This window comes from Phyllostomus discolor, chromosome 7 (assembly GCF_004126475.2).
Source record: "Phyllostomus discolor isolate MPI-MPIP mPhyDis1 chromosome 7, mPhyDis1.pri.v3, whole genome shotgun sequence".
Lineage (NCBI taxonomy): Eukaryota > Metazoa > Chordata > Mammalia > Chiroptera > Phyllostomidae > Phyllostomus > Phyllostomus discolor.
Genome location: NC_040909.2, coordinates 10522875 through 10544908, shown reverse-complemented (window position 1 = coordinate 10544908; position 22034 = coordinate 10522875). Strand labels below are relative to the sequence as shown.

Sequence of the window (22034 nt, the reverse complement as noted above, 5' to 3'; positions counted from 1 at the left end):
CATTGCCTAGTCTGATGAGCTACCTGCTCTTGGCTCTCAGTGTTTCAAAACATCAGATTCCAACTCAGAAGCGTCAGGAAGAGGGGACAGGTGTGTAGAAAGAAGTACTGTCATGGAGGACATTCAGAAGCAGCCTGTGCCCCAGGCTGTGGCAGCGCCCCTCCCTGGGCGGCAGAGGGGACCATGTTTGCAGTGTGTGAGTCTGGCTCAGCTTGAGTAGAGAAGGGGAGGGCAGGGTCTTAAAATTTGGCATCTCGTGTGTAACCTGCAGCTGGTTGAAAATTCCTTCTGTCCTGCCGACCGAGGGCTCACTCTGGTGAAGAGTCTTGGAATTCTCTGAAGGTTCCACTGACGACTGCCCACTTCCAGGGGTCAGCAGTGACCCCCTGGGGGTCAGAGGACCTCCTGTCAGAGTCTTCCTTCTGGCTGACTGGCTCATCCGTGGAGACTTGGAGTTTAAATCCCTTACAGGGATGGCATGCTTCCCTGAAAGCGAGTCTTCCGACGTACTTGCCCCAGAGAGGGCTCTGACCCCACCCACAGGGGCTGTTCTTTCAGGCCTCAGTGGACCGTGACCCAGAGAAACTCAGCACAGCGAGCCCCCCCACCACAGAGGGAGGAGAACACTAGGCTCTGTCATTCATCAGCTGGGTGGCTGTGGGCTCGTCACTTCCTGGCCTTGGCATGTCCTCTCTCCATAATGGGACAGACAAGATGCCCTCAGAGGCCCAAGTGTACAGTAAAGACTAGGTAATCAAGAAACTAGTGCAGCCAGCACCTCTTGGATCTAGGTTTTGGTTGGGGAGAACGGGGGAAGAAGTCACAGGAAACCCCAAATCATTCTTAAAGTCAGACTGCCACAGTAAAGGCTGGGCAGCCCCTCCTCACCCGCCCCACCACCTCCCCAGCCAGAGCTCTGGACACGACGCGTCCCTCCTGTCTGGTACAGTCTCCCGCTGCACCTGCTGCGCGCTCAGCGGGTGCTCGGGAGTTGCCCGATTGCACTCGTTGTGCAGCTCAAGTGTGCAGAGGCCTGCAGTGAAGCGTAGTGGGGCGGTGAAGGTCAGTGGGCCGGACCCTGTGCCGCAAGACAGGGACTGGCATTCTGGAGGGCGAAGGGCTACTTGCAGGAAGTGTTCTGAGATCCGAGAGAAGCACTGGGTGCCGGGACAGAGGTCCCACAGGTGCTGCAGGACTTGAGAGCGTGGGGTTGCTTCCCAGTTCGTTAGGGGAATGTCTATGAACAGGTTGGTGCTTCGTGGGGGTCAGCTGCTCTTGGGTCAAAAGATTACAAAGAAAAGAGTGAAATGAAATGTGCAGAGAGCAATAAAAACAAGGATTATGACCTCTTCGGGGATTTTATTTTCCACTGGTATCTCTGCCATTAGTTATGGCTGCCATTAAACATGTTTATTTTTTCTAGCCCAAGGGAGAAAAGGCCTGATCACCGTTTACAATCAGGCTGTCCAAGGCTTCCCTGTGGCTCAAAGCAGATGGCTGTGTTTTTGTTTCAAGTCTCAAATATTAATCTCTTCTCTTAAAACCCTCTAAAATGCAGTCATTTCTCATGAGGCACGTTACAAGTTGCCATATTTCTTACTTTTAGGAATTTAACTTGGTTTGTTTTTTTGCCTTTATTTCTGACACTGGCTAACTGACAGGGCTTTGACCTTAAAAGTCGTCCAGTGTTTGAAGCCTTTGTAAACAAAATGTTTAGAATCTGTGTCCGTAGCCCTACGTCTGCATCTGACGCCATGTGCACCTTTCCTAGTGAACGGGGAGCAGGAGAACCGAGTACAGAAGGGAAATGGATATTTCCAAGTGCCCCCCCACACCCCTGTGATCTTTGGTGAAGCTGGAGGCCGCACGCTGTTCAGGTACGGGCAGAGGAGGGCTGGAGGCCCTGTTCAGAAAGCATTCCTTTTGCTAAGAAATACTGATTCAAGCAGATGTTATAAATTGTTTAATCTCTAGAGGTGTCAGGGACTTGGAAGCTTTCTCATTTCCATGAGATGGTTAAGTATAGACCACCTTCTAACTGGGAGCCGAGCCTCCACTGCCGAAATGGGGTCGATACCTGCCCTTGAGGCAGCTTCCCCCGTGGGTTCTGCAGGAAGCCCTCCCTCTCCCTCACCTAGCCAGCGTGGCTGCTGGGGTCAGGGCGCAGCGGGCATCGCCAGCAGTCCCTGTCCGCAGGACAGGGTCAGAATGGGTAACAGCTCTCCCTCTGGGTCAGGCAGGATGGCCTGGGCTGCTCCTGGGAACTGTCGGGCCCCACACTGGCCTGGCTGGAGGTGCGAGGCTGACCTTCGTGAGGCCCTACAGGAAAGAGCTAGGCTGGCTTTGCCTCCGCGCTGCCAGCAGGGCCCTGGGGAGGCCGCCAGCAAGGCCCTGGGGAGTCAGGGGGGAGCTTACCAGAGTCTTCTGCGGGCCGTGAGATTGAAGAAGGCTTGTCTTGCCCTCACGAGCAGACTTGCCTCCTTTGTGATGGTTTCCTGAGGGTGTGGTCACCAGAGACGTCCTGCCCCGTCCTGCCCCGTTCGGGGTGGGGGCCTGCACCTCTGCAGGGCACTGGCAGGGACCTTTCCTAAGCGCTTTGCCATGTGCAGGTTTCCCATCATCACGCTAGGATGGGGAGAGGTAGCTCCGGTGTGTGTCCGGCCTCGGAGCCTGGGGCCCGAGCTCTAGGGCCCACACTCTATCCTGGCTGAGCGAGTCCTTCTGCCTGGCTGTGCCGTGTTTCCTCGGCCGAGTGGGGGCTGTCCTGAGTGAACTCTAAGGGTCTCGTCCCTCCCTCTAATGTTGGTAACCGCGGTTTTGTCATCTGTGCCTGCTGGGTCACTTACTGCCTGATGGATGTGTTTAGGCTGCTCTGCCGGGACTCCGGAGGGGAGACCGAGTCGATGCTCCTGAACGAGACGGTGCCGCAATGGGTAATTGACATCACTGTGGATGTAAGTGTCCTCCACTCCCACTTTGCCCTTGTACTTTTTCCAAATTGTGACGCAAGTGCGGACCTGGTTTAGACCGTATAACCTTGAACAAAAACTAGACTGAAAGAAAACACGAAGTGCCAAAAAGTTAACAGTACGAAGATGCCCCTGAATCCTCGTGCTCCAGCTTAATCAAGTCTCCACCTCCCGAGGCCCCACCAAGAAAAGTTCAGTAGGTGCAGCTTCCCGCGGCAGCCGCTGAGCCTAGGGGCCCGTGCCAGTGACGAAGCCGGAAGTCCCGTCTGTCAGCAGTGTGCCCTCTGCCACCACTGGGGCCGCTACACAGCCCTGTGCCGGCGCCAGGCTGGTGGGCGCGTCCACAGTGGCTCCGGTTTCCCTGTGAGGGAGGCCAGGTGGCGTCTGGTGAGGGCTCCCTGCTGTTCTGCCAATGGGTGCGGGAGCTGCCCTGGCCCCTGTGACGCCCTCTCAGCACCCTAAGGCCCAGGCCCCCCGTGTGCCCCAGAGACCTCTGTTTTTGTGTCTTTTTAGTTGGGGAGAGAGGAGGGAGCTCCCACTGTTTGTTTTTTTATTAAAAAGCACCCTCCCACCTGGAGGGTCCTGTGTCTCTGAGCCCCATTTCAGAGCCCCCAGGCCTCTGCCTGTGCACCTCTGACCCTCCTCTCACTTTTTTGTGAATAAATTTGTTAAGGGGGAAAAACCTAGACTGCCAGGTGAATCCTCTTCTGCTTCCCTATAGTCCCGAAGTTTCAGAAGTACTGTTGATGTTTGTTTGTGTCTTTGTTGGTTTTTAATGATAAAAACAGTATATGTGTATTAATAAAATAAATAAATACAGTGAAACTCCCATCCCTCTCTCAGTCACTCCTCTTCCATTCACTCCCTGGCCTTTCCCCAGAGCTAAGAACTATACTGGGTTGGTGTGTAGCCGTTGGTACTTTTTTCTCTGCTTACGTAAGCATATGTTATCTCTATATATGCTTGTGGTTTATTTTTTCTTGCACAGGTTCTTATTACACATTCTGTTCTTACACAACTTATTTTTGTTTTTGTTTTTCTTTTTTTTTCCACTTAAAAATAGTTCTTGAACGTTTTTTCACATCTCTACATATGGATCATTTCTTTGAAATGACTGTGTAATATTCCATTGTACAAACGTACCGTAAAATATTTAACCAGTACCCTGTTGAAGGGCATGTAGGTTGTTTCCAGTGTTTTCTGTTACAAACAGTGCTCCAGTGAACATCCTTTTTAGGGTAAACTCCTAGAAGTGGAATTACTGGGTCAAAGGGCATGCCCCTTGTGAATTCTGACAGATACTGCCAAACTGCCCCCCACACAGGCCGTACCAGGGCACGGCCTCACCAGCACTGCATGGGGGACTGTTTCCCTCACGCTCCCCAGCACTGGGTCCTTTTGATCTTTGCTAAAGATAGGCGAGTACTATCTCATTGTTTTAATACGGTTTTGGGTTTCTTGTCTTTTAAAGATTTTACTTACTTATTTTTAGAGAGAGGGGAATGGAGGGAGAGAGAGGAGAGAAACACCGATGTGTGAGAGAAACATCTACCAGTTGCCTATTACGCCTCCAGCTGGGGACCTTTTGGCTCGCAGGCCGGCGCTCGGTCCCCTGACCCACGCCAACCAGGGCTTGCTTCGGTGTTTCCTTTAAGTTTAGTAAGGCTAAGCATCTTTTCACATTGGCCGTTTGTTTCTTTTGTGAATTGCCTGTCTGTATTCTTTACTCATTTCTCTATTGGGTTATTTGTCTTTCTTATTTATAGGTGCTCTTCATGTTAAACAGTAATCCTTTGACTATTATCTATGCCTCTCAATTGAATTTTTACTTTATTCATGGTATTGTTGTCAGGTGAACAGTTTCATTTTATATAATCAGGTTGAGTCTTTATGTTCTGAGTTTCATGTCTTGCTTAGGTATCTCCCACTCCAGCACAGCAAAAATGCTCCGTATTCTCCAGTATGTTTGTGGTAATCGCTTGTGTCTAGGTCTTTAATCTGTTAGCATTTAGTTAGTTTGGTGTGAAGCAGGATGCTGACTTTCTACAGATGGACAGTGTGCCAGCCAGCACAGTGTTTCAGTAGTCAGTCCTTTTTCCACTAATTTGAAATGCTATCACATGCCAAATTTCTGTATGCACAGGGGTCTGTTTCTAGACTCTCTTCTGTACCGTTGGCCTGTTGTACACATTCCTGAAGCCGTATGAAAGGAGATTTAACCCCGAGGACTTGCAGAAAATGTGTGCTCTGTCCCAGATGGACTGTCTCCAAGCACTTGAGCCCCGGTGACCCCTTGTGGATGCTCTGTGGTCTTCCCTGAGCCCGGGCCCCCCAAACCCCCTTCCTTCCTTTGGGGGTGAGGGTCAGCTGGGGGCAGCGCTCGCTTTAGGCCTGTGGCTCGTCCCTCGGAGGAGACATCCAGCTGGGACGTGGCACGGAGGCCCGGGGGGGATTCATTAGCACCGGGAACAGACGACCAGTGAACTTCCCCCTTCGCCTGAGCACACGGTTTTCTTCACGGTGGGCGTCTAGGTGGCCGGCTGACCTTACCGTCCCCTGTAAAGCCACTCTGACGCCAGAGGGCAGGGAGGTGGGAGGGCCTGGCCGGCCTTGCAGCTGGATGGCACCCCCCCCCCCCCCCCGCCCATAGAGCGTGTGGTTTTGCTCAGGGGTGAATGCTGTGGCTTTCTCCCAAGACACGTAATTTTTAATTCCCTCTAATACCTTGAATTGTTATTTGAAAAGAGCCGTGCTGGCAAGTTCATATTGCCACTGACTTTGCCCAGTATCTTTTCCTTACACAGCCTAGCATTGTGCCTGTCTGATACAGTTTGCCTAAGGCTGACTTAGACAATTTGATAGCTTACTATAAATTCCATAGAAAGTGACTTTTAATTGTGAAACAACTATTAACTTATAAATCATGTTTTCCTGTTGACATTTAAATGTATCAGCTAATAGAAACTATGCCATTTTTTTACTTTTAATATTTCAGAAAAATATGCCCAAATTCAACAAAATTCCTTTCTACCTCCAACCTCATGCATCTTCAGGAGCAAAAACCTTAAAAAAGTAAGTAAATGTAGTGTCATATGATGCTTTGATCTGATTAATTGCCAGAGAGGTTTTTTTAAAATTCCTTATTGCTTTTATAGCAAAGGAGGCCAGTACTAGATCTAAGGCTAGCTTTGTATTAACACTTCATACAGTTTAACCTTGTGCCAAGTATCTACTGTGTAGGCTGCGGATGTTCAAAAATAAGACATGGTCTGTGTTTCTTACCATAATTCAGCATAATAATGCACAGTCTCTGTGTAGTAACTGCTTTATGGACACTAATGAGCAGAGGGGGAGAAATGAAGTTTCGACTAGCGCTTTCCAGACAGGCTTCTCGAAGGACGCGGAACGTGAGCCGGCGCGTGAGGATGGGTAGGGCTTCAGAGGAGCTAGTCCGCGGCCAGGAGAGGCGTGCTCAGGGCTGTGGGTGCGCACATGGGACACTGGAAGTTGGCGAGGGCCCCTAGAGTGGCGGCCTAGGCTGTGGGTGGTGGGGAAATAACCAGGAGGGATGTTGGAGAAGCATGTAAGAGGTTTCATTGATGTAAATCCTAGCAAATAAAACCAACAAGGCTTTAAAACCTTTTGTCGGGGAAATTTCCAAACATATAAAAAGGAGAATAGGAAAACGAAGCCCCACTGTCCCGTCCGACAGCTTTAGTAGTTCACACACGGTTGGACATTTTGTCTCACCTGCCCGCCATCCCACCCACCTGCCCGCACACGCACACGCACGTGGAGGAGCGAGTCCTAGGTGTCACTTCAGCTGGGTTTAACAGCCCTAAACTCAAGACGGCTTTCTGAGTTTGAGCCTGGGCTTGCTTGGTTTGACCATTTGCTGACATCAGGGATACAGAAGTAGGTGTGGGGGTGAGGAAATAGGTGAATCTAGATTTGGATGTGGAGTTGGAGGTTCCTGTGGAACCGCCACATGGAGACTCCCAGTCAGCTCTGGGGCGTGTGGGTTGGAGTTCAGGCAGGAGGTCGAGACTCGAGGTCTCGGCTGCAGGCAGGCAGGCTGGGAGAAGTGAGCCCTGAGGCAGCCTTCCCTTCCCTTCCCTTCCCTTCCAGGAGCATTGAGTTTGCCCATGTTCCAGGAAAGTCTTTAAGGGAATAAAACCCAGAATGCTGTTCTTTATGTGTGTCTTAAGACTTTTAAGAACATGTATGTAATCTCACTTGAGCATAATTCTGTCTTGAAAGGACACTATAAACAATCTGTTGGCAATTCCAAAAATGGATTAAGGCAGTGACTGAAAATTTTATTGCTTTTATGTTTCTGGGGTACGTTTTCATCTTTGTCAAATGCTAACACCAGGTGACGTGGAAGCGATGGTACCCAGCGATCTCCTGATGTCACAGCCTGCCCTTGCTTTTTACAGAGACAGACTCTCTGCTAGTGACATGCTCCAGGTCCGGAAGGTGATGGAACACGTTTATGAGAAAATCATCAACCTGGATAATGAGTCTCAAACCACCAGCTCTTCTAACAATGAAAAACCAGGAGAACAGGAAAAAGAGGAGGATATTGCTGTGCTGGCAGAGGAGAAAATTGAACTTTTGTGCCAGGACCAGGTACGTGGACTTCTGGACCATAGCCTGCTTTTCCAGGGCCAGTGCTCCGACAGTTACGTAACGGGGTGTGGTTATGGTCCCAAGTCTCTTGTCTCTGGGGGGGCTTCTGAGGAACTCTGAATGTCTCCCCCCTACTCCTGAGGCTCCGAACAAGATGCAGGGTCATCTTGATTTGCAGAGCGGGCTCAGCTGTGTTAGTTTAGGACGGGGTGGAGGTGGGGGAGCTGCTTTAAACCAAGGTGCACTGAAGGCCTTCCTCCAGGGGAGCGGCTGAAGACGGTGCAGCGGGCCTGGCCCCACATCTGCACCTCTGCCCGCGCCAGGTTCATGCCTGTGGGGCAGCCCTGTCGGCCAGAGAGGCCACTACGGGGCCCAGGATGAGGACACGCTGGGTCACCTGATGAGGCCCTGGGTTAACAGTAAAGGTCTTAGCTGTTGGAGGCTTTGACATTTTTATTTTTTGCTGTTCAGGTTCTGGATCCAAACATGGACCTTCGGACAGTGAAACACTTCATATGGAAGAGTGGCGGTGACCTCACCCTCCACTACCGACAGAAGTCCACGTGAAGGGCGGGTGAGCCCCCTGCATATCCCGTACTGACCTTCCTCTGGCCCTGAGAGTAGTCCTAGGAAGCCCACCGAGCCCCAGCGGGGCGACTACTACGGGCCACTTGGGTATGGACCAAGATTCTCTTTCCACTGAAGTGACTAATCGAAATGTAACATAGAAACCAGTCTCCTTGTGTAGATTAAGCTGTCCCCAGGGAGGCAGAGGACGAGAGCAGAAGAATCCCCGGCCAGCTGTGTCTTGTGAGGTGTACAGAGGACCGGTGGCAGGCCAGGCCGCGCGCACTGGGCTTCCTGCTTTTATCTCAAAGGACCATATCTCTGTCTGTTAGCACTTGTTAGAGACACACCGGTAAGGCCCTGCGTGTCACTGTGTTTCAACTTCACACATGCCGCCGTGTAGCTTTTCTGAGAGTACATTCCGTTCACGCGGTACCTAGGAAGGCTTTTCCAAGTTTGTCATTAAAAACAAACAAATTTTCACGATTTAAGACAGTTATTTGTAATAGGAACTTGCCATTGCACAATTCTAGAGCCAGCCCATTTCATAATGACCGTTGTTGGGCTAGTTTTTAACACTGTCCCCGGGACGTGCTCTCCTGGGAGCGTGCGTCGGACGTCCGGGGGCCGGAGCGCAGCGCTCGGAGCATGGGGCCCAGAGATGCCGCAGCGTCCCCAGGCCCCAGACTGGACCCCAGGGCCCGCACTGGACAGCGGCCACGGGGAGGCGGCTGTTTCACGCCGTCCTCCACTGTGTCTTTTGTTTAGGGGCAAACCTAGGCGACACCCCAGGTTCGCACTCTGGGTGAGCAGTGTGGCACCATCAGAACTTAAGACCATGGTGAAATTTAGACTTCCTTTAAATGCTGCCTAAATGTACGGTGTCAGTAGGATGTCATGGTGAGTTAATTTGGTAATTCACAGCCTGGAAATACACGTACTTGCTTTTCCGGAGTTTTATATGCAGGTTTTTTTGTTGTTGTCGTACTTATACCCAGATTTCTCTTCACTGTTCTAACCATCTAAAGCTTTCAGAGACTCATTTGGATCTTGTACAGAGTATAACTTATTGGGGATAAACACTTCAGCTTTTGGCAGAAGAACACACTTTGGACTCTCCCCGAGGCCATTTGTATTCCGACTAGAACAGTGGCCCACCGATCAGACTCCCCGAGAGAAGCCTCCTGCATGAAGCCAGAAGCACAAGTGCCTTCAGAGGGCAGTCTGTTCCAGCCCGGCAGCCTCCCCGCCGTGCACGGCTGTGCCACGGCCGAGGGCGCTGGGGAGGGGACGGGGAAGGGTCTCTTGTCTCCGCCTCCACAGGCGCAGACAGCTTGTACCTCCACAGGTGCAGTCAGCGAGCTGACGGGCCTGGGCCCGGACCTTCCTGTTCGAGATACTCTGATTCGCACAACTGCAGAGACAGGGTCCCCTCACTGCTGGGCAGCCTCCTGGGACAGTGGACGGGTCACGGCCTCTGGCTCTGTGAAGACACGGGCAAAGACACGCCCCCTTTCCACTGAGTCCTCCTCCCTTACGCAGAGCAGCCGGCTTCTTTTTTAAACAACCCTTTCTATCTGTTGGATACACCAGTGCACCTTGGGTGCACGTTTTTTAGCAATAGTTGTGAATTAATGTCAAAAAAAAAAAAAAACCCTAAAAACAGAACTCATTCGCCAGCCCTCAGCTGTGGTGGACGAGGGCCCTGGACCAGAGCCGTGGGTCCTGCCGGGCCGTCCTGCCCCTACGCGTGCGTGGAGCCCCGAGGGCGGCCGCGCTCCCCTCCCGCCGTGGACGCGGCCCCAGCATGGTTGTGCTTCCTTTCCTCCCGGTCCCACCCGCAAGTCCCCAGAAAACACGAGTCTGCCAAGGGGGTAAAATCTGTATTTCAGTTGTATAGAATAAAGGCTTTAGTTAAAATACTCCAAGTGTAGTACATGTTATTTTTTCCCACTTGTCATTGTCCTTCATAGCAGATTATAGAGAAGTTAAGAAACCTCTGGTTTCAGGCCGACCCTGGCAATAACTAGCACTGATACCCACTTTACCCTCCCACTTGGGGCAGGAGCGTGTCGAGTGGGGAAACCCCGACCCTTGGGCGGGGTGACCTTGGTGAGACTGCCAGGGAAGCTGCCCTCCGAGCAGTCCTGTGGTGATTCTGCCCCGCATCCTGGGCTCCTGCAGGCGACCTGGGCTCCCAGGCGGCCCAGGAGCCAGGCTCCGGAAGTGGCTTTGGACGCGAGGCCTCCCTGTCTTGCAAGCTCAGCTGTGCTGGTGGCCCTGACAGGGCTTCCTCTGACTGCAGTCAGAGTGCTAGACACTCCCAAGCGTTTGCTGGTGTGGGTCCCTCCTGCCATGGACTTGCTCTGGGCCCCCCAGAGCCCACAGTCCTTGTGCTGCGGGCCTGGCAGAGCTCCGAGCTCCCCTTTCAGTGCGGACGTCACAAGGGAAGCAGCAGGGAGGGTGCTTTAGATGGACAGAGACTAGAAGACAAGGCCAGAGGCAGCTCTCTCGGTAACAAGCCAGGCGTGTGGGAAGGACTCGAGCCAAGGCGGCAGAGGACGCCAGGTGATGGAAGGGCTTTCCTAGGGGGCCACCCCTCCCTGCAGGCCGAGCAGAAGGCCCGCCCCAGCCCTAGCCTCCAAGGCACCTGGGGGTGGGAGGAATGCCCCCCCCCCCACACACACACACACGATACTGTGGGAAAGAACAGAAAGGCCCTTGTCCACTCCTGCCCAAGCCTGTCCTTTCCCCTTGTGGCGGGAGCTGCGTGGAAGGACATCCATCCAGTCAGGACTGGCTCTGAGAGTCCGCTTGGGGCGGCGGGTTTAGATTTGTAACTTAGTCACCGCCGGGGCTGGCTGGGTGCCTTGTGCGTGTAGAAGAGATAGCTGTGTGAGTCTGGGGGCGGGCAGGACTCACCACTGGGATACGAGATCTGTGGGGTGCAGGCCCTGAGGAGGAAGAAACATCGGGGTCCAGGCACAGGTGAGTCTGCTGAACGGCCTGGAACCTCCCGCCCTCCTCTCCCGGCCAGGAGAGGTGGGCAAGTTCACTGCCGCTCCCCTCCCGCTGTGGCTGGCAGCTGTCAGTCGGCCCGAGCCAGCTGTGTGCAGTGTAGTACAGAGAGGGATGGGGGCATGTGACGAGAGAGACAGTACTGGGGCTTCAGGGGTCCCCAGGGCTGGGGCGTGCCTTCTGCTGCAGAGCGTGCTGGCCGAGCTGTGCAGGAGACTCAAGGCAAGCTCCACACAGCAACCCGGCAGACACCCCACAGCAGCCGCTTGCTCCCTGACCCCGTCACACGCCTGACCCTGTCCGGACCCTGCTGTCTCCTGGGAAGCCACAGTGGCCAAGCAACAGCAAGCACTGGACCTCGGGACATGGCCAAAAGATGCCCTTCCCCAAGGCCCACCCCGCCTCTCACTACCCACTGAGGCTTCAGGCCCCACACAGGCAGCAAGGAAGTCTCCCCTCGACTGCCCCAGCTCCCACACGACCGAGTCAACCTGGGGTGCTGTGCCCAGCTCCCTACCCCCGAAAGGATGTGTCTGAGATCCCCTGGCAAGTGCCCGGTTCCCCAAAGCCAGGACCATCACGCAGAATTGATGCTGGGAGGTCATTTCTTAGAGACCGGCAGGGTCTGAGTGGACACACGAGCCTCCCAGCAGCAGGAGTCCCTGCACGGCCCTCGGAACCACCGCCTAGGAAGCTGGACACGCTGGGCTGGGGTCAGGCGAGGGGCTGGGCCTGAAATGCAGCCTGAGCCGCCTCCCCACATCTGGGCCTTGCGAAACGCCATCAAGGGCCTCATCACTGCCCAGGGTGTTACTCCGGGGTAGGGAGCTGGGCCCGGCCGGCTGCCCCCTCAGCCTCAGCCCCAGCCCCGACATCTGGACTCGCCACATTTGCTGGCTCCTCCTCGGCCTGAGCTTCGAGCAGCTCAGCAGACAGCCCGTCTTCCGGCGAGGCCGCAGAGGTGAGGCTGTCGGGAAGGGTCAGCTGAGGCAGGTGGTCCTGCTGGGCCTGGGCGCCGGGGCTGTCCGGGAAGGAGACCTCAAACTCCGACCCAGACCATGTGGCCTCCCCTGAAACACACAGGATGGGGCTGTGGAGGCCTGTGGGACCCGGGGGGCCAGTGAGGCCTGGGGCAATGACCCCACTGGTCCCCCACGAGAGAGCCAGTGCACAAACTCTGGGCCGTCCCCCCAGCAGCCCTTCCCAGAGGCCTCGGAGGGTGCGGGCCACTCACCGCCACGCTCGTGAGAGCCGCTGCTGGAGCACATGTCCTCCAGCCCCGAGGCCGACGCGGCGGTGGAGGTCAGCCCCGGGAAGGAGGGCAGGCCGGGCCAGACGCCGGCACTGCTGTCCAGGACGGAGATGCCCGACACGTCCAGGAAGCCTAGGGGAAGGGCACGGCTCTGTCGGCACGAACCCTGACTGCTGAGGACCTACCGGTATCCTGGGCTGGCTCTGCCCGAGACTAACCTCAGCCGCTGGTGATGCCGCCCCCCACCCCAACCCAAAGAGTTTCCCTCTGCCTGTGTCCGAGGACAGGACGGGGCCTGGCACTGGGCACCGTGGGAGGAGCGCCGTGGCAGAGGGCCCAGACCCCCGCTCTGTCCCCAGTTTGCTGTGACCCTAAACAGCAGGGGCACCTCTCTTCTTCCCTGGACTCCAGCTCCCCATCCACACCTTAGATCGGGTCACCTGCAACCACCTTGGCATAGAGGAGGGGTCGGTAGATCTGAGGATGGTTTTGGTACTGTCGCCGAAGTCCAGCCCTGAGCCTGGGGCCCACGGCAGCGCTAGGGGCTGCCCGTTCCTCAGCCTCCCGCCGAGGGCCTGCTGACTCACCTGGGTCCATGACGCGCTGCACTGGAGGCGGGGGCTGAAGAGGAGTCTCCATGGGACGCGGAAGCCCCCCAAGGTCAGGCGCACCGTAGCTGAGACTCGCAGGCTCAGGCAGCAGTCCCTCTGCGGAGGAGGAGCCGGGTGCCTGCAGCAGGGCCTAGCGGGGCCAGGGAAGGAGAGGGGGCAGGGAGAGGGCAGCCGGGACGGGACAGTGTCGTCCAGCCCAGCCCCCAGCCCCCGCCTGCCCCAGAAGCGCTGCTCCGCCTGGAGGAGCCAACAGCCTCGGTGACCGGCCCCTTCCCTGCAGGTGAAGTAACGTCAGACAGGGCCCTGACTGGCCTGCCCTGCAGCGCCGACAGGGAGAGGGAGCACTCCTGCCGCCCTGCGGAGGAGCCCAGGTGCCATCTGCACCGATGGCCCACAGGAAGCGAGGGCCCTCCTCGAGTCCCAGCGTGCCTGGAAAGCAGGCCTCGTGTGTGGCCAGCACAGATCCCAGGCACCAGCCCAGCGCCCGAAGGCACTCGGGTGACCTGCACAATCGACAGCCATGAAGGCGCGGCCAGACCCCCTTGCACACCCAGGCAGACAACCAGCCCAGCTGGGGCTCCGGACACCCGGCCCCTGGCCCAGCTTGACCACCGACTCACTGAGGCACAGCACAGCTCTGCCGCCCTCTGAGCCTCAGGTGCCCACTCACAAAACGTAAATGACAGCGAGGGCCTCGCCACTGCCCTCACCTCCCAGCCTAAGCGGCAGGAAAACCAAAGAGGGTTTCACTGTCCCAGAATGGGTCCAAACACTCCCACTAGGTCCCAGAGGCAGAGGGGACTCCGAAGGGCCCCACAGACAGGCCCCAGTGAGAAAAGCCTCCAGAATCTTCTCTCTCCCCAGCGGACAGGCCCCTCTGTCCATGTGAAGCTCCCCACTTCCCCCAGTAGACAGGTGTGTCCCACGTACCTCCATGTAGCCACCCTGCCTGGCACCCGCATCTGGGCCAGGAGGGGCAGGAGAGTCCTGGGGGGAGGGCCCAGGTGGCAAGGTACCAGACGGCAGAGCACCTTGTGATGGGGTACCAGGTGGTGGGGCACCAGGTTGCAGGGTATCAGGTTGCAGGACACCAGGTAGTGGGGTACCAGATGGTGGGGTACCAGGTGGTGGGGTACCATGTGGTGGGGTACCGGGTGGCAGGGCACCAGGTGGCTTCTTGTGGTAGCTGGGGGGCTGGATTGGGATCCGATGCAGATATCCATAGCCGATACCACACCCCAGGCTGCCCAAATCCAGAAACGTTCAGTCCAGGAGTTGTCCTGTAGCCCTTCCCATCAATCTCTGCCACCCCCACCCACCGAGGGCAGTGAGGGGGCTGAAAGGGTGCTTCCGGGACCAACGGCCAGCCTCAGGGTCCCTGGGGCCAGGGCCCAGCCCTCCGTCCCCACGGCAGGACTCTGGGGTCCACGCCCACTGGCTAGACCCATCCAGGGCCCCACCCTGCAGCCTCCCCTCCCCCGACCCCAGGAAGTACCTGCCCTCTCCACCCCAGGCGGCATTGGGAGTAACGGACACCTCCCGGCAGGAGTCGGTCTCGGAGTTATAAACCATCAGCTTCAAGGGCTTCCCCTCGTGGGACTCGATGAGGGTGAAGAAGTCCTCAGACTGTGGCAAACACACGGCACCTGAGCCCTGCGCCCCGCACTGGCAGTGGCAGCCCCACGGCCAGCACCGCTGTCTCCACGCCCCACCCAGCGGCCGGGGGAGGGCTGGGCCTTGGGTTCCTCACCTCCTGCAGCAGCTGGTCGGAGCCGATCACATAGTCCGTGTAGGGGCGCAGGCCAGCGAGGGAGGCGGGCGAAGAGGGTTCCACATCCTGGCGGAAGAGTTGAGGACTGTCGGCCTCGCTCCTGGAGTGGCGGGGGGGGGGGGGGGGGCCGGGGAGCTGCCTCTCCAGGTAATAATCGGGAGGACACTTGTCCTCTGTCCCCAGGTCAAGGCCTTAAGCCCAGACTGTCCCGTCTTACTCCTGAATTCCCCGGCCTCCCCCAGGTGCACCACCTGCCCAGCAGAGGGCAGCACTGGGGCACAGCTCACAACACGACACAGAACCTGCCCTGGGTTCAACTCCAGACTCCACCAACTGCTTGCTAGCTTGGTGACTCTGGGCAAATACTTGACCCCCTCAGCCTCAGCTTCCCAACGATTAAACGTAGGACATGCGGTGCTTACTCACAGGGTTGCTGAGAAGGCTTTAAAAAGAATACATGCAGAGAACGAAAACCACACTCTGGCCTGCAGTAAGTGCCCAGCTGCATTGCTGCTAATGCCATAGGCGTGTGGCTGAAGACCCCTCAGCAGGGGTTGCGGGGGCGGGGGGGGGCAGCAGTGAGCAGGACTGGGAACAAGGACTGCTTTCTCCATTAGAGGGGGCCCCGGAAAACTCTATCACCCCCATCTCCTAGAGAGATGCAAAGGGCTTTGTGTCATCCCCCCCACGGGGGCCCTCAAAGACACGCTGCGGCAGGCTGAAAAAAGGCCGAGAAACCTCCCCCAAGAAGTCCGTGAGCGGAGGGGAGGCTACAAAAATCAGCCAGTTTCCAGCTAAGGGCACCTCCTTGTCACCTAACTGGAGGACCAAGCGTTCTTGAGAACTTGGGCACCATCAGTGGACGCGCATCTCACATGGGCACATGTATCTGTGACAGACACTAATGGCAACATCTGTGACAATGCAGTCACTGAGATTCATTCTCTAAGGTCAGACCCCCGGGACCTGCCAGGAAAAAACACTCTATGGCAAGACCCGGGCAGCAGCCTCAGCCACGGCATTCTGCAGTACAACCCGCCTTCCAGTAGATGGCAGCCCCACCTTTCAAAATACGGACCCGTTTAAAGCTGCGATTTTCAACCTTTGTCATCTCCCGGCACAGGTAAACAAATGACTAAAATTCTGTACCACAACGAAAAATGTATTTTTTTTGCCAATCTGAATATATATATATATATATATAATTTTGATTCATTCACACCAGGCAGCTATTGTTGGGTTGGCTGTTGTCATTTTTTTTTTTGACAATCTAAGGGAAAAGAGGCCAGTGCCCCTGACTACTCAGGTATTACAACACAAGGTAAAGTTCTTGCGGCACACTGGTTGAAAAATGTTGGTACAGAGGGTAAAAAAAAAATGCCCCAAGTCACGTGGCTAACAAGTAGCAAGGCACCTGGGCAAGTAAAGAGCTGCCCCTCTGGGACCTGGAGTGAGAGGGGCCGGACCCTGCGCTCAGGGAGTCCTCCAATAGACCCCCTGGCTCTCGGCCCTACCCCAGCTGCCCCCACACTCCACCCCCACCCAGCGACGCCCCCCACACCCACATGCCCAGCCCCATCCCCTTTCCCCTGCACGCACACCCTGCCCGTGCAGTACAGGCCCGGGAGCCCACTCGCTGCCCCGCCCACACCCACACCCACGCGCAGCCCCGCCCCCACTCACCAGCACGTGCCACACGTGCTCGTTGGCCCTGTGGAAGCTGCAGAAGCGCACGCTGGCGCCCAGCAGGCCCGGGCCGCCCCACATGTTGCTGGGCACCACCTCCACCTCGCGCACCTTCATGGTCTTCATGTTGAACACCTCCAGCTTCACGGGCTTCTCCACGTTGGCCTTCAGCAGATCCCTCAGCGTGTCCGTCTCCTTGTTCTATGGGGGCAGAGGGCTGACTCCAAGGACCCCCCCACACACCCCCCAGCCGGGCCACTCAAACACGTCTGGGACTGAGATGGGGCAAGGGCCATGGTGGCCAGCTGCCCCAGCAGAGCCCGGTGTAGGAGGGGCTGGGGTGGCGTCTGGGACCAGGTCACAGGCCATGCCTGGGCCTGCAGCCACTGTGACCACCCCCCCCACTCCCAAGCAGTGCTAAACCTGCCCCCCTCAGCCCCTTCCCCCACTGCAGAAAACACAACAAAGCAAAGAGACCCCCAGGCCCAGGGGACCCCCACAGTCCTGTCCCACTCTGAGCTGCCCCTCGGCCGGAGCCCACACGCCTCTCTTGCCCCAGGAGCCAGGCTCCTTAGGCCCTGAGGCCGCTCCAGGAGTCCTCTGGCCTCCAGCCCACCCTGGAGAGCTCAGGAGCTGAGCGCTGGCAGGGCCTCCCTCCGGAAGCAAAGGGAGGCAGGAGCTGCGCAGACACGCACATGCACACAGTGACACGGCAAGGGCAAGGCCAAGACAAGGGGAGGGGCTCACCAGCCGCGAGTGCCCGATGGTGATGATGAAGTCGAAGTAGGGCTCCAGGCCCGCCTGCTGCGCTGGTGAGTTCTCCTGCACCTGTTGCAGGGCAGGAGCCAGTCACCCACCACCAGCCCGGTGGCCTCCCAGAAGCCCCAGCCCTCAATTTCCAGGACTTTCGCCACTCCCCGAGTCCCGATGAGGAAACAGGCACTGGCATGAACTGTTCTGGAGCGGCCACCCGTGGCCACTGTCAAGGTGAATTCCATCCCCTCTCAATCCGTTCCTGGGCATAAATTTTCCTCTTTGGGGAAATGACTCTCCCCTGGGCATGAGCCGCAGGTCACGCTCCTAGAGAGGCCTCGTAGGGCTGTCCTGGGGGCCACTTGTCGGCCACGTGGAGCAGGGTGGCACAGGCCTATGGAGAAAGCCAGGAGGGTTTCCCAGCAAGGTTTAGACATGGACAGAGAGGCAGGGCCCAACATCCAGTGGAAGCGGGCAGGCCTCAGGATCACTAGAACCAGGGCTGTGTCCAGAAAGAGGCAGCGTGGAAGGCAGCCTGTGGCCAGATCCCAGAGGGCCCCAGGCCCTGTGGTGACAGGTCCAAGGTCAACCCAGCAGGTGATGGGAGCTGCCGAGGAACGGCAGCTGAGGCGAGCAGATCCCGAAGGCAGGAAGAACCTAAGCTGGACAGCCTGGTGAGCAGGGCCGGATGGGGGTGGACATCTGTGCCAGGAGCCCAGGGGTGCTCCCTCCCAGCCCCGCCCTGCACAGCCAGGGCCGCAGCAGCTCCGGCAGAAGTCCCCCTCAAAGGCCCCATTGACAGAGCCCTGCTCAAACAACGTGGCCTTTATCCCCAGGCCCCAACCCCGATGTTGGGCCCCACAGCCTCAGGCCTTTAGTTGCGCGTACTTGATGCCCTGCTGGTTCGGTACCCACCAGGCCCCAGCCCAGCAGGCACAGGGCTCACGGGGCCTCTGGTGCTGAAACCCTGCGGCTCCTGCCACCCACCAGCCCCTGCAGCCCCACCTGCCCCAAGCTGAAGGTGAGCTCACCACTGAGCCCTTGGAGCAAAGCCAATTTGCCCCTGGAATCAGGACTCCTTCGCGGCAGTGTCACCGGGTGAACCCCCGGTTGCCGCCTGCAGACACTGCCATGGCTTCCGGGAGCAGCGGCCACTCGAGCCCTAGTGAGCCTGGCTCAGAGGGCAACTGCCTGGAGGCCCTGCTCCCCACCCCTCCGGGGGAAAGCTGGCACTAGGTGGCTTTTGAAAACCAGAGGGCAATAGTCAGAGACAGCTTGGGGAGAGGTGTCCCTGCTCGGGGCCTCTCCCAAATCACTCCACCTCCCTCTGGTAAGAGGGGTGTCCAACCTTTTGGCATCTCTGGGCCACACTGGAAGAAGAAGAGTTGTCTTGGGCCACACATTCAATACAGAAACACTAATGAAAACTGATGAGCAAAAAAAAAGGTTTTAAGTAAATTTACAATTTCGTGTCGGGCTGCATGTGGCCTGTGGGCCGGGGGTTAAACACAGGACCCTGCTCCCAAAGCCGTGCCACCCAGCACCTGCCCACTACCGCTGCCCTCCAGGCATTAAGCAGGTAAAGAGGCTGCCCCCGCCGCACACAACCATGTCCAGGCCCAGCCCCCTCCCAGCCCACCAGAGCCCCGGCTTGCCCTCTCCCATGGCCTCGTCCTCTGTCTGGCTGTACTCACTGCCCTTGCCCTGGGCCCTGGCATCACGCACCACGGCTCTGCAGCGGAAATAATCTGTGCTGCTGCCCACTGCACCCCCAACACACCCCCCCCAGTCCCACAACAGGCATGGCTCTGCCTGGCTCTCCCTTGGGGGCTCCCATCACACCCAAGCCCACACCCCAGAGCCCCCACCTGTGTTCCCCATCTGGGAACCTCCTGTGATTGACAATGACAGCAGCTCACGCTCCGTGAGGGCTGGCTGGGCGCCAGGGGACAGCACCACCTGCTTTGCCCCTCATTTGACCCTTTTTCTAGCCCCTACTTACTGCTCAGTACTCTGGAATCTGACCCCAAGAACCCAGCCCACACCCCCTCCCCAGAGCCTGCTCCGACCACTTGGCATTTCCATTTCCCGCTGAGCCCCCCACTGCAGCCAGCTCCCTGAAGGCAGGGGCCTCCCCAGTGCGCTGGGCACACAGCAAAACGCCAATAGTTCTAGAAGGCAGCACGCCTGCTCTCCAGTTTTTAAACACGTGAATAAGTAATGTCGCACCTCCACTTTAAACCTCCCAATGGCTCCACGTCTCAGAATAAAATCGGAAATCTTCAGGACAGCACGCAAGGCCATGAGGTCAGGACTCACCATTCCCGCATCCTCCTCACACAGGCCTCACTGTCCCAGCACAGCGGCCTCTCCTCCGCACTCCTCCTCAAGACACAGCAAGGACACCCCCACCTCAGGGCCTCCCACCCCTCCAACTCTCCCCCCACCCCACAGAATGCTCCTCCCCCAGACACCTACATTGTGTCCTAACTTTCTTCCCAGGTACCTACCGAACGTGACCTCATCAGAGGTCTTCGTGGACCCCTCTCCCCAAAACAGCACCCACGCCCCACTCTATGTCCCTTCACCCTGCTTTGTGTCTCTCCCAGCAGTGGTCGCCCCCTACTGTACGTTTCAGTGGGACCTCAGTTCTCCAACTTAATTCGTTCTGGAAGGTTGCTGGAGCAGCGGTTTGTGCGAAAACCAAATCACATAGGGAAGATCATACAGGTATCAGCAGAAAAGTGTCGTTGGGTGGAGAACCAAAGTTCCATCACCAAGACTTTTCCCGTGAGCACCTTGGTTGAGGACGGTAGTGTCTGGGGCTGGGAGACCTTCGAGAACCGAGGTTTGACTGTTTCTTGTCTGTCTCCCTGCTGCCATGCAAAGGTAAGAACTGGATGATGCCCGCTCTGTTCACTGCCACAAAGAATGTAGCCCAGAACTACCGTATTTTGCTGTGTATAATGCGCACCCACATTTCTGGCCCAAACTTTAAATGGGGGAAAATCTTTTGTTATTTTAATTCAAAATATTTACATATTTTGAATTAACAAGTATCTACATATTTACTTATATGTAGATACTTGTCTCTGTATTATAAAGAAACAGTAGCATTTATTTCTGAACATATGGTGGTGCAAGAAATTTGATGTAACAAATAGTTACAAAACATAAGAACAGATACAAGGTGTTTCCGGTGCTACTCATGTATAACACACTTGCCCTCGGAAATGTGAGCTAAAAAAGTGTGCGTTATACACAGCAAAATACATACCTGTTCTTGTGAACGCTGACCTCCAATTCCTGAATCTCTCCACTCTGTCCCTCTCCGTGGCGACCTTCCAGTCTCCGCCCCCACCCCTCCCTTTGCCAATATCCTCAGTTCCCCCGCTTTCCATCAGACCTGTTAGAAGACTCTCCTGCTGGATGCATCCCACGGCCCACTTTTCCTGTACGGTGCCTCACCGTGATGTCCGCCAGAGAAAGCCCATCACCAAGCCCAGATCCTGTCACCTTCGGGTCCTGAAGCCAGCACTGCTCTCATTTTCGTCAACCCTTTCTTTAGCTTCCCTCCCCACCCACCCAACAGAGCCTGCCATCACAACATAGAGGCCACGCAACGCAACAGCCGCGCACCACACTGACAAGTCTGGATGGTCTCTGCAGCCATCCACGCTGCCCAAGGGAAAAGGGGTCCTTCCCCGTTCTGGGTCGGAGACCCTCCGGGTCCCCTCACCTGGGTTACAGCCCCTCCCTCTCCACAGTACAAATGCGGACCCCAAATCTCCATCGGCTGCGAGCCTCACCTTCAGACTCGAGGAACCCCACTCCATCCCCACATTCCCCAGGGCTGCTCACGCACACCTCCTTGCAGCACCTCCTTGCAGCGAGACCGAAAGGGCCTCCTTCTCAGGGCTGCCTTACCGCGCCCCTCCCTGACCTTTCACCCTGGGACCCTCCCCCTGCGGCACACGCCCTCCCCTAGTCTTCTGCGGGCTTCTCCCGCTCCCACTTGCCCTGGCTGGTTCCACTAGTCCACGAGCTCCAGAAGTCTTCCCGACCCCACCAGGGGAGTCATGTGCGCCCGCGGGCCACCAGCAGCCGGCGTCCACTTGGTTTCCCAGACCCCGTGTACCCAAGAGCGGGGACCGCCGGGGCCTCGGAGTTGCTGGCTGTCTCCCCCAGCTCGCAGCGCGGCACCCAGCGGGAGACAATAAATGTCACCTAAGTGTATACAAGTGCGTCCCGACTGGACCTGGCGCCGTCTTCACCCAGGATGAGTACTACTCCGCGCTGCCGGACCTGACCAGGAAACGCGCCCGCTTCCTGCACAGCTGGCGCTGGGACGCGTGTGGGGGCGACTGAGGCCGCAGACGCGCCGGGCGCCAGGGGTGCCGCGGGGTCGCCCCTCGCGGGCGGCTCCCACCGGGAACGGAGTGTCCCCGTCCACCCTGGCGGCCAAACTAGGGCCGGTCCCCGCCTCCACCACCGTCCGGCCGGCGATCAGGAGACCCAGCGCGTCGGTGCGGGCGCCCGCCCCGATCGCCGGCGCCACCGAGGCGACTCACCCCGTGCAGGTGGAAGCCCTCGGAAGTCTCCGCGGGCTGCTCGGTGCTAGAGCCCAGCCCCATGGCCGCGGCCCGGCCCCCGCGCCGGAGTCCCGAACCGCAGCGCGGACGCGGCGCCACCAGCGCAGACTCGCCCTCTCGGTGCTCAATTACCAGCGCCTTGTCACGTGGGCGCTTTTGCCACGCCCACCCCGGAGTCTGACG

General features: G+C 57.2%; 2 protein-coding genes across 3 annotated transcripts in view; one reads left to right on the top strand and one right to left on the bottom strand.

The window, feature by feature from the left end:
* The window catches only part of WDR48 (WD repeat domain 48), a 40607-nt gene extending 31858 nt beyond the window's left edge, over window positions 1–8749 (top strand). Inside the window, exons 15-19 of the mRNA XM_028518522.2 lie at window positions 1772–1877; window positions 2867–2954; window positions 5965–6041; window positions 7409–7601; window positions 8073–8749. Coding sequence (XP_028374323.1) covers window positions 1772–1877; window positions 2867–2954; window positions 5965–6041; window positions 7409–7601; window positions 8073–8168 — 560 coding nt within the window. The 3' untranslated portion in view covers window positions 8169–8749. The remainder of the gene's footprint in view (window positions 1–1771; window positions 1878–2866; window positions 2955–5964; window positions 6042–7408; window positions 7602–8072) is intronic.
* A 1281-nt stretch (window positions 8750–10030) lies between these two features.
* Window positions 10031–21994, bottom strand: GORASP1 (golgi reassembly stacking protein 1). 2 transcript variants are annotated; one of them, XM_036030495.1, is made up of 10 exons: window positions 21831–21984; window positions 17254–17334; window positions 16504–16707; window positions 14800–14886; window positions 14545–14675; window positions 14216–14292; window positions 13980–14155; window positions 13026–13179; window positions 12421–12570; window positions 10031–12256 (listed from the first exon to the last, which is right to left on the bottom strand). In XM_036030495.1, exons 1-10 carry the CDS (start codon window positions 21891–21893, stop codon window positions 11997–11999), a joined length of 1383 nt encoding a protein of 460 aa, XP_035886388.1. In that variant the 5' UTR covers window positions 21894–21984; the 3' UTR covers window positions 10031–11996. The 2 variants fall into 2 exon arrangements, with proteins under 2 accessions (XP_035886388.1, XP_028374253.1); XM_028518452.2 differs by having other exon boundaries at window positions 13980–14292; window positions 21831–21994.
* Between the last annotated feature and the right edge of the window lie 40 nt (window positions 21995–22034).

What these genes read in the sequence shown, in the direction of transcription:
- GORASP1 (XM_028518452.2), bottom strand. Translation starts at nt 21,893, where the DNA reads ATGGGGCTGGGCTCTAGCACCGAGCAGCCCGCGGAGACTTCCGAGGGC. An exon ending in AGCACGTGTGGCACGTGCTG is followed by an intron (nt 14,887 to 16,503) that starts GTGAGTGGGGGC and finishes CTCTTCCGCCAG; the next exon opens with GATGTGGAACCCTCTTCGCC. An exon ending in CGGCTCTCACGAGCGTGGCG is followed by an intron (nt 12,257 to 12,420) that starts GTGAGTGGCCCG and finishes TGTGTGTTTCAG; the next exon opens with GGGAGGCCACATGGTCTGGG.